Genomic DNA, 13,850 nt, shown 5'->3' with positions numbered 1-13,850 from the left:
TGAGACATCATAGGGTTAATTTCCTCAGACCTGCCACCCGGATGCAGTCATTCACAGGGTCTGACAGCATCTGGTGTGCAGAGCCATTAAATCCCATTCTCACCCCTGCAAAGCCAAATAGACAGCTGAAGGAGCCAACCGCATCTGTCATCTTGAAGCCATTAGACCAATTGCAGAGTGAGGGGGGAGGGAGCTCGCCGCACTGATCTGTGTTTGCAGCATCCCTAGAGCAGCCTCTGTTGTGTGAAATACAAGAAAGGGCAAGACGGGGGTCGTAGATCCTGGGAGGCAATCTGAGAAAGGGAAGGGGATCTCTTGGAGCCTGCCGGGATAAGGTTGCTCTAGTGTGTGGGGTCCATCTTCAGAGAAAATGGCTGTTTTGTCAGTGTAAACAGCCTGAGCAGTACCTGCATTGCTAAAGGGGGGAAGCAGAAGAAGAAGAGGAGGAGGAGGGGCAGCAGCCGCTGGAGGAAATGCTGCCTCTTCCAATGAAATTTTCCCTTCTCTAGCTAGTCCCGGCCTGCCGCAGCTCACCCCTGAAGTCATGCATGTTGTATGTTAAGGTACGTACGCATCTCTAATCTGAGAGGACACATGGAGCAGGAGCTGGTCACGTTGGCAGGATTAGTAGTTCAGCTGTCTGCACAGGACAGCTGAGATAGAGTGCATCCTGACTAAAAATAACATGTTAAGTGTCAGTAACACATAGTAATGACACCATAACAGCATGATTCAAACAAAGATGTCAAATGTTGCAGGCTCTGTCTTGGTTGCAGTGCAGGGATTGTTAACCAGACAAACAGCAATGACTGAAGCCAGCTCTTGGTTTTCATTGGTTGTTTGCTTCGGCTGCACATGTTCCTCATTAAGAGCACAAGCAGACAGGATGCACTAAGGGGAGAGGAATGGATTGTGTGTCTATTTTCACTGCCTTCCTGTGTCAACATGCAACAGTGCTTTAAAATGAAAAGCATGTTCGTGTTTTAAAACTGCTCACATATTTAGATCTTCAGGATAAATGGCTCTTCACGCTCATGGGATGTGTACAGTGTGTGTGTGTGTGTGTGTGTGTGTGTGTGTGTGTGTGTGTGTGTGTGTGTGGGTGGGTGGGAGGTACATGTACCAAGTCCTGGATGCAGTGGATATTTATGGAAGCAGTGTGTGTGGTGGTAGTGTGTGCGTGTGTGTGGGTGTACGTTTGATTTTGACGTTTTGAACGCGCTGCCAACACATTTCCTCACAGTGTACGTTACAGTTTGAGTGGTTAGTATTCCTCTGTATTTTATCAAGTTTGTTATGCCACTTTCCTCCTGTGCCTTCACTACCCACATCCTGAACTGAAACACCTACCACAACCCCGCTGGCACAATCAGCCGAGCTTTGAATGAATTTCAGGGTGGGGGGTGCCAAAACTGAAATGTTTCAAAAAAAAAAAAAAATGTATACAAAGATTTCATTAAATAATCAGTGCGGAGAAGCCAAATGGAAATTATATTTTTGGCGCTTTGGCTAGAGGTAAAGGATCACCTCACCTTTATTCATACTCCCTACAATGCATTTCATCCGATCAGGGTGCTCAAAGTGGGGCCCGTGGGCCAAAGTTTGCTTGCCATAAGGTTCGATTTGGTCCGCCAGATGTTTATAGAAAAAAAATTGTACAATTAATGAAAAAAGTATCATATAGCTCGCTGTTTATGCTTTTCAAATATGTAGGATGCCTAATTATTAATTATTTTTCAGAATCTGACCGCACCGGGCAGTGACACTGTGTAGGAAGGGTTGTGAACTTGGGATCCAAACAGTAAAATGAGTGTTTGCTTTTGGACCTGGCCCACCATTAAGTTTCAGTTTTGGCCCCTCTTTTTTTGCTGAAAATGTGTAAAATCACCCTGTGTTAATCACACACTATTTTGCCTTTTCGTTTTAGGTTTTATTCCCCAGATCATATGGCCTAAGCATCATCAATGCCTCAGCAGACCTCAAACCAGAGGGAAGACACCTGCGTCGACCCTGAGACTAACTAGATGCTGAGTGCCACAACAACATCCACACAGAGATTGAAAATACATCCTTCAGTTGAAACGACCCGACCATGGCTGTAACTGCAGCTAAGACAACGGCAAGTTTTCTCCCCACATCTGCCACGACCACCGCGATCCCCTTCCTCTCGACGGGCTCGAGCGCCAGAGACAATGTCACCTCCAGAACAACATTAATGACTGTTACTATAACAACAAACGAGACCAGCTTCAACGCCACCACGTTCCCGGAGGCGGTGGTCGAGGGCTCGGGGATGGGAATGGTGCTCGTGCCCTTTGGCATCATCACTGTCATTGGCTTAGCAGTGGCAATTGTAAGGACACATTTAAATGGTATCTGTAAAACAGCATTTGATTCAGTGGAAATGCATTTTCTTTGAGAGAGTTGGAATGTCTTTATCTGTTGTGTTCTCTATATCATGTTTAGATTTGTGTATGTTTGTCCTGCACTCAATCATTTCTTTTTGAGTTGCCTCTATCAATGGGGCTACTTGTTTTTCCGTCTCATTATATCTGCCTTTCTCCATTCTAGATGCTGTATATTCGGAAACGGAAGCGGTAAGTTTAAAAAAAAATTATTTGCTGAAACCCCAAATTTACTGCATGGCTCAGTAACTGGATTATTTGCTACAGTGTTTGCACCACTAAAATGTAGTATCAACTAAAGCAAGCATTGGGTTATTTTGTGGCCTTGTAGAGGGGCCCTGTGTCAAAACACAGACGATCAGTCCGTCAAAGAAGCACTTGTACTAGAGTTAATGGGAGACAACAGTAGATACAAACTGCAGTCTAAACTCATCACACAGGTTGGAGAAGCTGAGGCACCAGCTCATGCCCATGTACAACTTTGACCCGGCCGAAGAACAAGATGACCTGCTGGAACAGGAACTACTGGACCACGGCCGGGAAGGCAGCCTCACTGGTCCCAATGCCAAGGTGAGCTGCTCATCTTCTGTGTCCTCAAATGGACCACTGTATCTTTCAACAACTGTTTTATCTAGAATTAAGCCATGATTACCATATTTAATTAAATAGATGTTAATGGTCAGCTCTGAGCAGCGGCTTGGACAATGTTTCCCATCAAACTCTTAGCAAAGTATGAAAGTAGGATGTCACATTTTTCAAAACATTTCAGTGCATTGAACTGATTCTTGTGGCTGGTGTCAGCTTTAATTAAATCTGTATATTTTACATGTTGTTGTTACACCTTGTTATTATTTTTGCCATTCCACAGTAGATCTTTGCTTTATTTTAGGTCACTGATGAAGGAATCTACACTTCTTTTGTTCCATTAATATAATAGTTGTTAATGTCATAATTTATCTTCATTTTCTTTTATTTCTCTAAAGTTTTGACAATGGCATAATGGTAAAAGGCAAACATGGTAAAGTATGACCTGTGCGTCTTTTGAATAATCTCTCTTATCCTCTTTTCCCCCACAATCCTCATTCTGTCCTACTATCATCATTTCAAACAAAAACCAGTAGGTTAGATGTTTGTAGTTATTTCATCATATAGTCATTTTATATATTAACTAATCTATGTTAAAGGATAGCTAACAGAGGACACACAACACACTCCGAACCTACATCCACACAATCTGTCATCCTTTCCTTTGCTGCTCCTTTATCTCAATACTTTAACATCGAATATTCCAGTGGCCACATGAGTACAGAAAGTATGCAAAACACCAATTTTTATGTTATTTTCAATTCAATTTTGAGTATTTTTCATCACAGTCAGGGGTTGACAAATAGCGAAAAAAAAACAAAAAACAAATAAGATTATTTATATTTACATAATAATGAAAGGTGATTTTTGTTCAGCAGCCAAAGTTTCATAAAATGAACTGGATCTCACCATCTCAAGCTCGAGGCCATGTACCAGCTTTCAACTGCATGTCACACATGGCAACTGAGAAAACTTGATTTGTGGAGGAAGTGCATGAAATACAGTTGAAAGTCCCCAAAATATCCTATAAGTGGACCTCAGAGAAGATGTTTGCGAAGCCTTTGTTTTTCATGAGCATCACAATGAGTTTGTCATTTTTATTACGTGAACTTTCGACACACCCTGAACAGTTTGCATACTCTTTGGTTTAATACATGTGGCTTCTGGTCCTAACACATTTTTTCTGGTTTTAGTAATAAATCACATTCTAAATCTGAAAATAGTAAGTCAATTAAGCTATTTTGATGGTCCTAAAATCAACAAAATAAAATATTACACTGGAACAAAGAGCTGTTTCTTACAAATTCAAGGCTGGAGCCGCCATCTGATCCTATTGTCACCAAGAGTTTTATCTCATCTGCAGACCCTCACCACCTCCCAGGGGACCACGCAGAGGCCCAGTCGTCTGGTCTTCACAGATGTAGCCAAAGCTCTCAATGCTTAACAGCTCTCCTCCATTAGCTGATTTCATTTTGCGGGGGCCACTGGCCTCATCGACATACAGACCGTCGCTCAGGAAGGAGAACAAACGGACAACTGGACCGTTTTTGGGAACAACTGGAGCTTTGGTTTTCATCACTAAGACACAGTCTGTGGAACGGTAGCGGTTTTCAGGTGTAGGGTGCATGTATGATAAGGGAGTTTAACAGGAAGCATCACATATGATCTTGCACTGTTATCATTTGGCACACCAACGCAGTGTGATGCACTTTTCTTGAATCATGTTGTGTCATTGCTGTTAAAATGTTTGGTAGCTTGTCAGTGAAGTTCTTCTGAGCTTCAGTATCTACTTCCATGTTTGATAAGAGAGACGTGTAAATTTGTGTTCTCTCCTGATTTTGTGGTGTTGCGTCTCTGACGAGCTTGAACACTGGATGTGTTTCCATCCTTGAGTGAACTGTCCACCTCTACTTTGTTTCTTCTTTCTTGACCAATGAAGGATTGTTTCCGTCCGTATACAGTAAAACTATTTAAACCAAACAAAACAATGGCTGTTTCGTTGTGCGAGTGTTTGACAAGAGAGAGCTGATAGGTGTGATATTTTATTGATAAGCGATAAAGAAGCAGAATAACACAAATCACATGGTAAAGAATCATAACAAAATATATATCACAGGTTTGTGAGTTGTATTAATGAAGTGGATGAGGACACATCAATAACATAACTACAAAATGGTGTTAAAAAGTAACGCATAAAAGATGATTTATCAAGTTACACTTCAACTTTTCAATAGTTGAAAATGGATCAAGTACTGTATGTAACTATATCACTATCAGTAAGATCACAGAACAACATTGTCCCCATATAGAGAGTAAATATTCAGACATAGCTCGTGTAAAGTAACAAACATTGACTCAGCTGTAGTTAAATTAACAGGCACCCTTCAGGCTGACTCCCATTCATTGTGGTGACATGAACGTAGTGAGATGAGATGAGTGGACTACAACAGTTCTAGTTTGACAGTTATTTCAAGATTTCGTGATCCACATGGCCTGCAGGTCTGGTGGAAAAGGTTAGGCACAACTAACCAAACACTTCTTCAAAGATGTCCCAGGGTTGTTCGTTTTCAGAGGTAGTCCAGAGGGCAATAAAGTAAAGTCAATGCAGTTGAACAAGAAAACATACCTGTCTGTAAATGAATTAAGCTCATCTGGCAGCAATTTAGTGAACAATGCTGAAATACAGAGAATCACTGGGATACAACAAATAAGCAAGATGTAGGTGAAAGAAACTCTTGATATATACAGTAAGTGATGGGTGATATTCAAGTCACGAAACAAGTGACGCGCAGTTGTTGGATAACTCGGGGCAGAATCTAGTTTGAGGTTGAAGTATTTGCAACAGGCTGTCAGTTTAAATGCCAAAATCCTGGCCAACAAAGAAAAACTATCAATACCTGTATTATTCTACAGGCATATAAGTTTTTTTTGTTTTTGTTTTTTTCAACTTTTTTGAACGAGTTAACCCTCAAATGTGGGTTTTCTCAAATCACAAACACTCTTACTCTTCACCTGTTTGGGTCGTATCATGCAGATAGATTGGTTTCTCTTTTCAACACCGCAACCACAAACAGCATTAAAACCATTTCCATTGTATTGAGGTGCAGAAAAACCAGATATCTTAAAACCAGGCCAAATAAAACTAAAACTACCTGCATGGCCGGACACCACCGCGTGAGAAAATATGTTTATTTTTGGAATTTGAGTGAACTGGCCCTTTTCCACTAAGGAAAAGGTGAATGAAGAATTAAGAATTAAGGAACGGGACAACTTAGAAATCGGTCAAACAAAGACAAGCAATGATGCAGCATTTCCTATGAATTCATCTTCATACAAGGTAACTGTGGCGATTGTTGTTTTCCATAACTATCATGTATTTCAGCACTGTGTGGTTATGTGCTGCCCAAATCACATGAATTAAGAGTGTCACACATACAATTTACAGTGTAAGAATCAGAAAATACATGATGTAGTAAAAACGAGAAAAGAGTAAGCGACAAAAAAACAAAAAAAAACAACAAGTATTTCATAAAGAACTACACCCTAAAAAGCAAGTATTTCATCAATTTGTTGTAAACTATTGGCTGCATTTTATTTCCCAGGAGAACAAAACAAGTCTCACTTCAGCTTTTAACATACAGTTTCTTTCTTTTTTTTTTTTTGTCTTTTTTGTTTTGAAGAAATGACAATGATGCTTTGATTTGTACACCGATAAAATCCTCTGCTGGAGTGTACTGTTTGCTTCTGTGTGTGTGTGTGTGTGTGTGTGTGTGTGTGTAGGCCTGAAGACCCTCTGCCTGTCTTTGTTGTATATCTCCACATGAACCTGTGTGTGCGCACGTGTGTGTGTGTGTGTGTGTGTGTGTGTGTGTGTAACTCCTTGCTGGTGAGGGAGTGGAGTATAACTCTGTTGGAGATCGTCTGACTTTTGTGTTACTGAGGTAGAATGAGAGATTAAGAAACTGAGAGCAACTGAGGTTTAAATGAGGTCTTTGTGTCAAGGCATACTGGTAATGTCAAATACAGATCAGAAATGCACAACAAACACAGCACAATAATTATTACTGAGTAGACTGACAACATGTTCCTGAATAGTTTTGTACCTGAGGTTTCAATATGGTGTAAAAGCACTGTAATAGCAAAATCCTGAGTGTGGTAAAATGACACATCAACGCTGTTGTTGACTGAAGTATATATGAAAGGCTTCTATCCAAAATGAGACATCGATTTAATCCTTTGGGTGCTTTTTTTTCTTAAAACAGCTGCTGGTTGGAAGGAAAAAAAGATTTTCACTGAGGTTAATAACCAGAACACTGTACTCTTACTTACATTAACAGAGCTATGTAAACCTTTGCTTTCTTTCACTCCGAGCAAAGAACGTAAGACATTACCCTCCTCCCAAATTGGATGTTTCATTTTGGAATCAACCCTTTCACGCCTACTTTCATAATAACAACTTCAGAGCACCATGTTTATATTGTAACATTGCTAAAAATAGCACCGTCCAGCTCCTGTTTCAAGTGAGGATTCATGACAGTTGATTTAGAAACAGGTTCCAATAAAACGGTTTAGTTTGGTTCCTTTTTTTTCTTGAAACCCCCCTCTCATTTTAGCCCGCAGCCCTGCCCCCTCTCCACATGCTCACACACACGCAGACGGACAAACACACACACACTCGCTGAGAGGTTCAGGAAAGCAGGAATCCTGAAAGGTTAAATAGTTAGACATTCTGGGAAATACTGCGCACCTCTCGGCTTTCTTGCCTAGAATTAGATGAGACAATTGATTCATCGAAAAATGGTCAGTTTAGCTTAATTTAGCTTAGCTTAGTTTAGCGTAAAGACTGGACAGAGCCTGTCTGAAGGTAACAAAAACCTACCAGCACCTCTAAAACTAAAAGGCACGTGACCCCCTCAAAACTTGCAATTTTGACACTTTGGTTTGTGTACGGACTAAACAAACGAGATATAACACGGTAGCTAGTGAGCCTTAGAGGCGCTAGTAGGAGGATTTTGTTGCCTTTAGACAGAGCCAGGCTTGTAGTTTCCCCGTTTTCAGTCGTTGTGCTGAGCTAAGCCAATCAGCTGCTGCCAGTGACCCTACAGACATGAGAATGGCATCAAACTTTCCCAAAATGTGGAACTATTCCCCTAAAAAGAGCCATATTTTCAATCCACCAATGTTAAAACAGAGTTTGTTCACCAAACTCCTATCGTGAACCAACAAAACCAGGGTACAGTATCAGATCAGGAGAGGAAACCACTGTCTGCAAAGATTTTGTGTGTGTCTGTGTGAGTGTGTGCGTGCGTGTGTGTGATCCTGAATCCCCATCACAGATAGGAGTCAGACTGAACCCCTGTTTGTTTGAGGCCAAACCTTGAGGTAGGTAGAGAGGTATCCTATCTACTCCCCTTCCTCCTGCGCTGGGACCTGAGATGTAGAGGGCTCACGCTGCGAGGGACCCTCCTCAGCCTCTTCTGAAGGGCCCTGGAAAAGCAGGGGACCAAAACCACCGTCATTTTGTCTGATCGTCTGATCTCTAGTGACTCATTGTGCACACGGCAATGAATCAATACTTGAAAGAGCACGAGAAAACAAGAATGGGTGTTAAAATTTCATTGAGTGATTGCGTGCGGGGAACCAGGTCCAGCTGTCAGACCGTGAAATGTGAGGAAGACGACGGTTATGTCAGGAAACCAAGAAGACAGAGGAAGACAACAGTTAGATCAGGTTTCCCCTCTCTACATTGACTCATTCTTCCCCTTCGTGTGCGTGCGACTGAGAAAGGGAGTCTGTCTCAACAGTTTCAGTTCTTGAAGAATCTTTGACAAACTGCTCAGTGCAGAGGATGCGATAAGGCAGGCGAGGGGCATCAAGAGACCGGCCCGCTTTGGTGGCAACTGTTGTGCAATGTTGTCGTTTGAAAAATGAACAAGATGGCGAAAAGAACCAAAGTTTCTCAGAAACGCTGGTCTTAGATACACCAAAACTGGATGCCACAAAAGGATGTTTGGAGGTGTATCTGGGGAATTCAGCACCGCCATCTGTGCATTTCCAGGAACTCGTCATATCCTCGTGAAGTCAGTTTACGTAAAGTACAAGAAACGTGTGCAGCGGTTGTTTTGCTATTTAAATCAAATGTGCCATAGCAATTTTAGCAGTTGTATACGTGTCTGATAATGACATCCTGCTGGGATCCAAATGTCTGTTGTTAACATACAAATGTAAATATGCAGGACTAGTTTGAAAAATATGGATTTGAAGAAAAATACAGGATATAAATGCAACATTTAAAAAAAAGGATATACTGAGGTCAGAGGTCAGAGTACGGCATCTTAGTCTATCTACTCCCCTTCCTCTATGTATGACTACACATTATGTACTGAACTAGTGAAAACAACTGGAATCATGGAGGCCATGGCATGTTGGCTGCAGCTATACAAAGAGCTCGAAGTGCTTTTGAATGTAGCTCAGGTTTGGTGCTGAAAACGAGCTCTATGCTTAACGCAAGCTTACGACATTCATGAATGGCATCATCTCTGAGCTGCTTTTACGTGTGCTTCATCATAAATGTAACTGATACTAGTCAAAAGATAAAGGTGTGACACAAAATGAGATTTCTGTTCAACTGAAGCAGAGCTTTCACTCCCGCGTTGTCATGAGCTTAACTTCAGTTTGACGCAATGCTAACTCATCGGTAAATCTGCAGAGGAAGAGCACTGAACTGAAGAGTGCACATGCATAGAGGCTACAGGATTTAAAGCTTTCAATGATTAAAAAACTTGCTGCTCAGTTTGTTAGATTATAAGCCACTTGTTATAAATTCATGAGTGAACATGGCTCTGAAACATGAACCTCAGCGTATCTTATACAGACCTTATTCCAGTCATTTTTGGGGGGGTTGAATAACTTTTCATTGATATTTTCTATTTGCACTCCTACTTTGTACTGCAACTGCTGCAAAACACTTTGCCTGAATAATCTCGGCCTTTCACCAACATCCTTTTCATTTAAATCTCAGTAAGTTTTCAGTTGAGGGAAGCTGTGGCTTAAGGCGGTATACATAATATAACAGAACTGGACCACCCTACCCGCTTTTAAAGATTTCATTTTCCTCACCTGCTGCTCTTCAGTTACTTCTTGGACTACTTTCTGGGGCTGTGGAAAGAGAGAGAACAGACTTAATTAGACATGAGGAAGAAGTCATCCCTCAAGGACTGCACAGCGGCAGCAGACACCTTGGAGGTTTTGGAGACACATTTACAATTAACTCCATGATGTCTCTAACTGTCAGCGATTGCTCCATACCCATTTCCTCGGTCGCCCACGTGGTCGTCGCTCTCCAACAGGCTCTACTTTCTGAGAAAGAGCAGATGAATGGTTAAAAAGGAGGTTTCAGACTTTTACAATCGTGTCACACTGATCACTAACAGATTAAGGGCTTATATGTTTTCTGAGCAGTGCAGTTTCTGCACACTTTGGCTGGAGCATTTTTGAAATGATAACGCTTCTACTGGCCAATGAGGAACATTTCTGTCAGCTATAGAAGTTTTGTTTCAGAAACTGAAGTAATCACTAAAAAGCTTGTTGCTTTGATTTGACTTCACAAGCACAGGTTGTATGGTTGGCACTGCCAAAAACAGCACCAAAACTAAACTTTGGTGATGAACATGGACAGAAATGTCTTTTCTCTCAGACAAATCATCCCAGGACATGTCAACACGCACACTGTCCGCCTGTTCAATGAAATCCTTCTTTTAGCGCATGTCTATCTGAGTATAAATGATGAAATCTTGCAGCCAGAGGAAAAGGATTTGAAATAATCAAATAGTAAAATATCAACATTTAAGTGCACATATTTATGACATATTTTGCTTTTACTTATTTGCTTCTCCAGTATCATTGACAATGCGAGAAAACAACATTTTTCTTTTAAGTCTCTTTTGTGTATCCCCCTACAAATCCAAAAAAACAAGAGAAATGTGTCTTATACATCTTGTGTTATACTGTGGATGAGATAACTCACCTCAATTTCAACTTTATCAGCACTTTATTTTTTACATATGAGCAAATTCTTCAGTAGCAATATAAACCTCAATGTTGCTGATTAGTATAGATATGAGTGCATGTTTGCACGTTCAAATGTATACTGAACAGCTGTCATTTAAAAAAAAATGGCACTCAAAACTGACAAGTTTTTAGCTCTAAGTTTTTTTAATTGATTAAAAGCCAAGTCCAATTTTCACAAATGATCATGATGATCATTACTGAGCACTATGAGCACACTGGTGGAAGAAGCATTCAGAGCCTTTAAGTAACAAGTAATAATACAACAGTGTACAAATACTCTACTATAAGTAAAAGTCGTGCATTCAAAATGTACTCAAGTATCAAAAGTAATGCTCATCATAGAAAATATCTCCTTTCAGAGAGTTTGATTACTGTATAATGTATATTGTCAAATCGGTGACGCATTTATGTGTAAGCAGACTTTTAGTTGTCGTAGATGGACTCATCGAGATGGAGCTAATTTTAACTACTTAATATCGTGCAGATATACTAAGCCTCTGTGGTTTTTTAGAAGATTAGAAAATGATTTGTGTTTCAAATGTAAACTGCAAGGTAAAAATATCAAATAACTGCAGCGGAGTAAGTTCAAAAAAATGCTTACGCTTCAAAGTCTAAAGCATACAGTGGAAATATCCTTTAGTGGCAGATATGTCTCTGTAAGACAATCTTTCATTGCTCAGAAAAATAACAGCTGAGGCATAAATACTGCACTGATTTAATCACAGCTTGTCTTCTGTTTTCAGCTGACATTTGCCCTCATAATGACTGGTGACGGTCTCATAGCATCCTGCAAAAAGACAGAAATCTCAGGGCGTATTACAGTGGAAAAACTCAGGTGCATCTGACACAGATGTACTGCAAAGAACAACACTATTAAGATCATATACAGTATTTTATAAACACGTAGACCAGGGGTCACCAACCTTTTTGACACCGAGGGCTACTTCCTGGCTACTGATTAAGGCAAAGGGCTACCGGTTTGATACACACTTCTAAAAGCCAATTTGCTCAATTTAGCTTTACCTATATGTTATTATTAATAATTAATGGTATTTAGCTGTGTAAAGACACTGATCATGTTAATGATTTCTCACCAAAAATAACAATGATAACAAGATAGGAAATAAATTAATATCAATATGCAACACTTTATTTCTATATTTTCATGTTTCAGTGTTTTTTTCAGTCTCTTAATGAGGCTTCGGTTGCTTTTTTGGAGCTTTTCACGGGTCTCATGAAAAAAGATTGCTGTTTGCTCAAAGCTGCCTTTAAGTCGTGAGCTTTTTCTGCTCGTAGTGCGCTGCCCGGTGGGTAGTTAGCATGGTAGCTTGTGTGGCAAGTTGTGAAATGTCTCTCCACATTGTGTCGCTTTGCCGTCGCTACAGTCGCCCCGCAAATGAGACACACACAGGCTCCTTTCACAGTGGTAAAAAAAAACTCTACCTCCCATTCATTGTGGAAATGATAGGTTTTCTTTCTTTTTTCTGCCATCTTCTTTGGGGTCAATCATCGTGTTTTTGCTGCTCCACAAACGCTATGTTTTCGGCTCGCGCGCAATACTGAACTTTGAACTACAGTAGGTCAGAGTTCATTTATATTAATCATTTTTTAAAAATTAAATGAATATATTGCCATTTCCAGTTCACATGTAAGTGTGATTTAAACAAGCAAGATAAAAAAATAAAATTAAATAAATAGATGCAGCTCACTGATAAGTGCCGTTATTTGAGCTAATTTTAGAACAGGCCAGCGGGCAACTCACGTGGTCCTTGCGGCACTGTGTTGGCGACCCCTGACATAGATGGTGCTACCATCAATTGTACAGTAAGACAAATATGTCCAAATTAACTCAGGATCAGGTCTTTCTTATCATATCTTCTAATGTTAGGACACCTGCAATAAATATGCAACATTTCTTGTGATTTTACAAAAATTCTGATATTCTAATCAGTTTCAACCTTCAGTGCAGTTCTGGGGCCTTTGTTCTTGCTGCCTTTCGGTCGTCCTCTCGGCCGCTTTGGAGTTGGTGGTCCAACAGGCTCCTGCAGAGAGGGATCAAATGTGGAGCCAATAACTAACAGTGCTTGTTTGCATGTTTTCTACAGCCAGGACGCACAATCAACAAACGTGGCTTTTCAGATTGACCTCTTAATACCTGATTTGAATACATACCTGCTGCTGTTTCCGTGGCCGACCCCTGCCCCTGCGCTGAGGCTCAGGAGGTGACTGGGCGGTGCTCGGCTGGGGAGACGGCTCTTTGGTCCCACTGTTACTCATGCCTGTGTCTGTCCACCTGCGTCAAAGAGTGTGGGCATCAAAGCCTGGAGGAGCGGCCTCGAGGGCTTAAAGAGGAGAAGACCTGAGTATCAGGAGCTGGAGATGTGAGCAAAGAAAATGGAAGAAAAAATAAGTTAATTTTAAATGCGGTCATTTATGAAGAATCAGCTATTCTGTATCACATAAAATCGTTTTCTTCTTGCACAATTACAAAAGTGAGTTTCAGTCAGTGGTTAATGTATCATTAAAAGGATGATTCAGGGACTCTTTTCCAAGAGCAAGCGTGGGAACTGCTTAAACATAAGCCTTGGCACCGGGTTCATCGGAACACAGACAGGGGTCTGGCAAATGCAGGGAAACATGAGAGTGGTGTCCAGCGACTAAAAGTAGCACAGATATTCACAACTCAATCTACCATCCAAAATCTGCATCTACTGTACTGTACGCTGCCTTTCCATCTGCCCTCTGTGAGGTATTTCTCAATGGGGTTGTGCATGTTGTAGGTGTGTCTGA

General features: G+C 40.8%; 2 protein-coding genes across 3 annotated transcripts; one reads left to right on the top strand and one right to left on the bottom strand.

Moving 5' to 3' along the window:
- Positions 1-57: 57 nt before the first annotated feature.
- Positions 58-6,662, top strand: c3h3orf18 (chromosome 3 C3orf18 homolog). 2 transcript variants are annotated; one of them, XM_070959108.1, is made up of 6 exons: positions 187-563; positions 1,928-2,353; positions 2,572-2,597; positions 2,846-2,975; positions 3,389-3,423; positions 4,354-4,967. In XM_070959108.1, the coding sequence occupies exons 2-5, from the start codon at positions 2,093-2,095 to the stop codon at positions 3,392-3,394; spliced, it is 423 nt and encodes a 140-aa protein (XP_070815209.1). In that variant the 5' UTR covers positions 187-563; positions 1,928-2,092; the 3' UTR covers positions 3,395-3,423; positions 4,354-4,967. The 2 variants fall into 2 exon arrangements, with proteins under 2 accessions (XP_070815208.1, XP_070815209.1); XM_070959107.1 differs by lacking the exon at positions 3,389-3,423 and having other exon boundaries at positions 58-563; positions 4,354-6,662.
- A 1,643-nt stretch (positions 6,663-8,305) lies between these two features.
- LOC139329002 (high mobility group protein HMGI-C) lies at positions 8,306-13,425 on the bottom strand. The gene is made up of 5 exons (XM_070959109.1): positions 13,233-13,425; positions 13,019-13,102; positions 10,299-10,349; positions 10,110-10,148; positions 8,306-8,477 (listed from the first exon to the last, which is right to left on the bottom strand). The coding sequence occupies exons 1-5, from the start codon at positions 13,335-13,337 to the stop codon at positions 8,394-8,396; spliced, it is 363 nt and encodes a 120-aa protein (XP_070815210.1). The 5' UTR covers positions 13,338-13,425; the 3' UTR covers positions 8,306-8,393.
- Positions 13,426-13,850: the final 425 nt, after the last annotated feature.

Source organism: Chaetodon trifascialis, chromosome 3 (assembly GCF_039877785.1).
Source record: "Chaetodon trifascialis isolate fChaTrf1 chromosome 3, fChaTrf1.hap1, whole genome shotgun sequence".
In the NCBI taxonomy this organism is placed as follows: Eukaryota; Metazoa; Chordata; class Actinopteri; order Chaetodontiformes; family Chaetodontidae; genus Chaetodon; species Chaetodon trifascialis.
The sequence above is the reverse complement of the archived record's forward strand: the minus strand, read 5'-3'. Positions and strand labels throughout refer to the sequence as shown.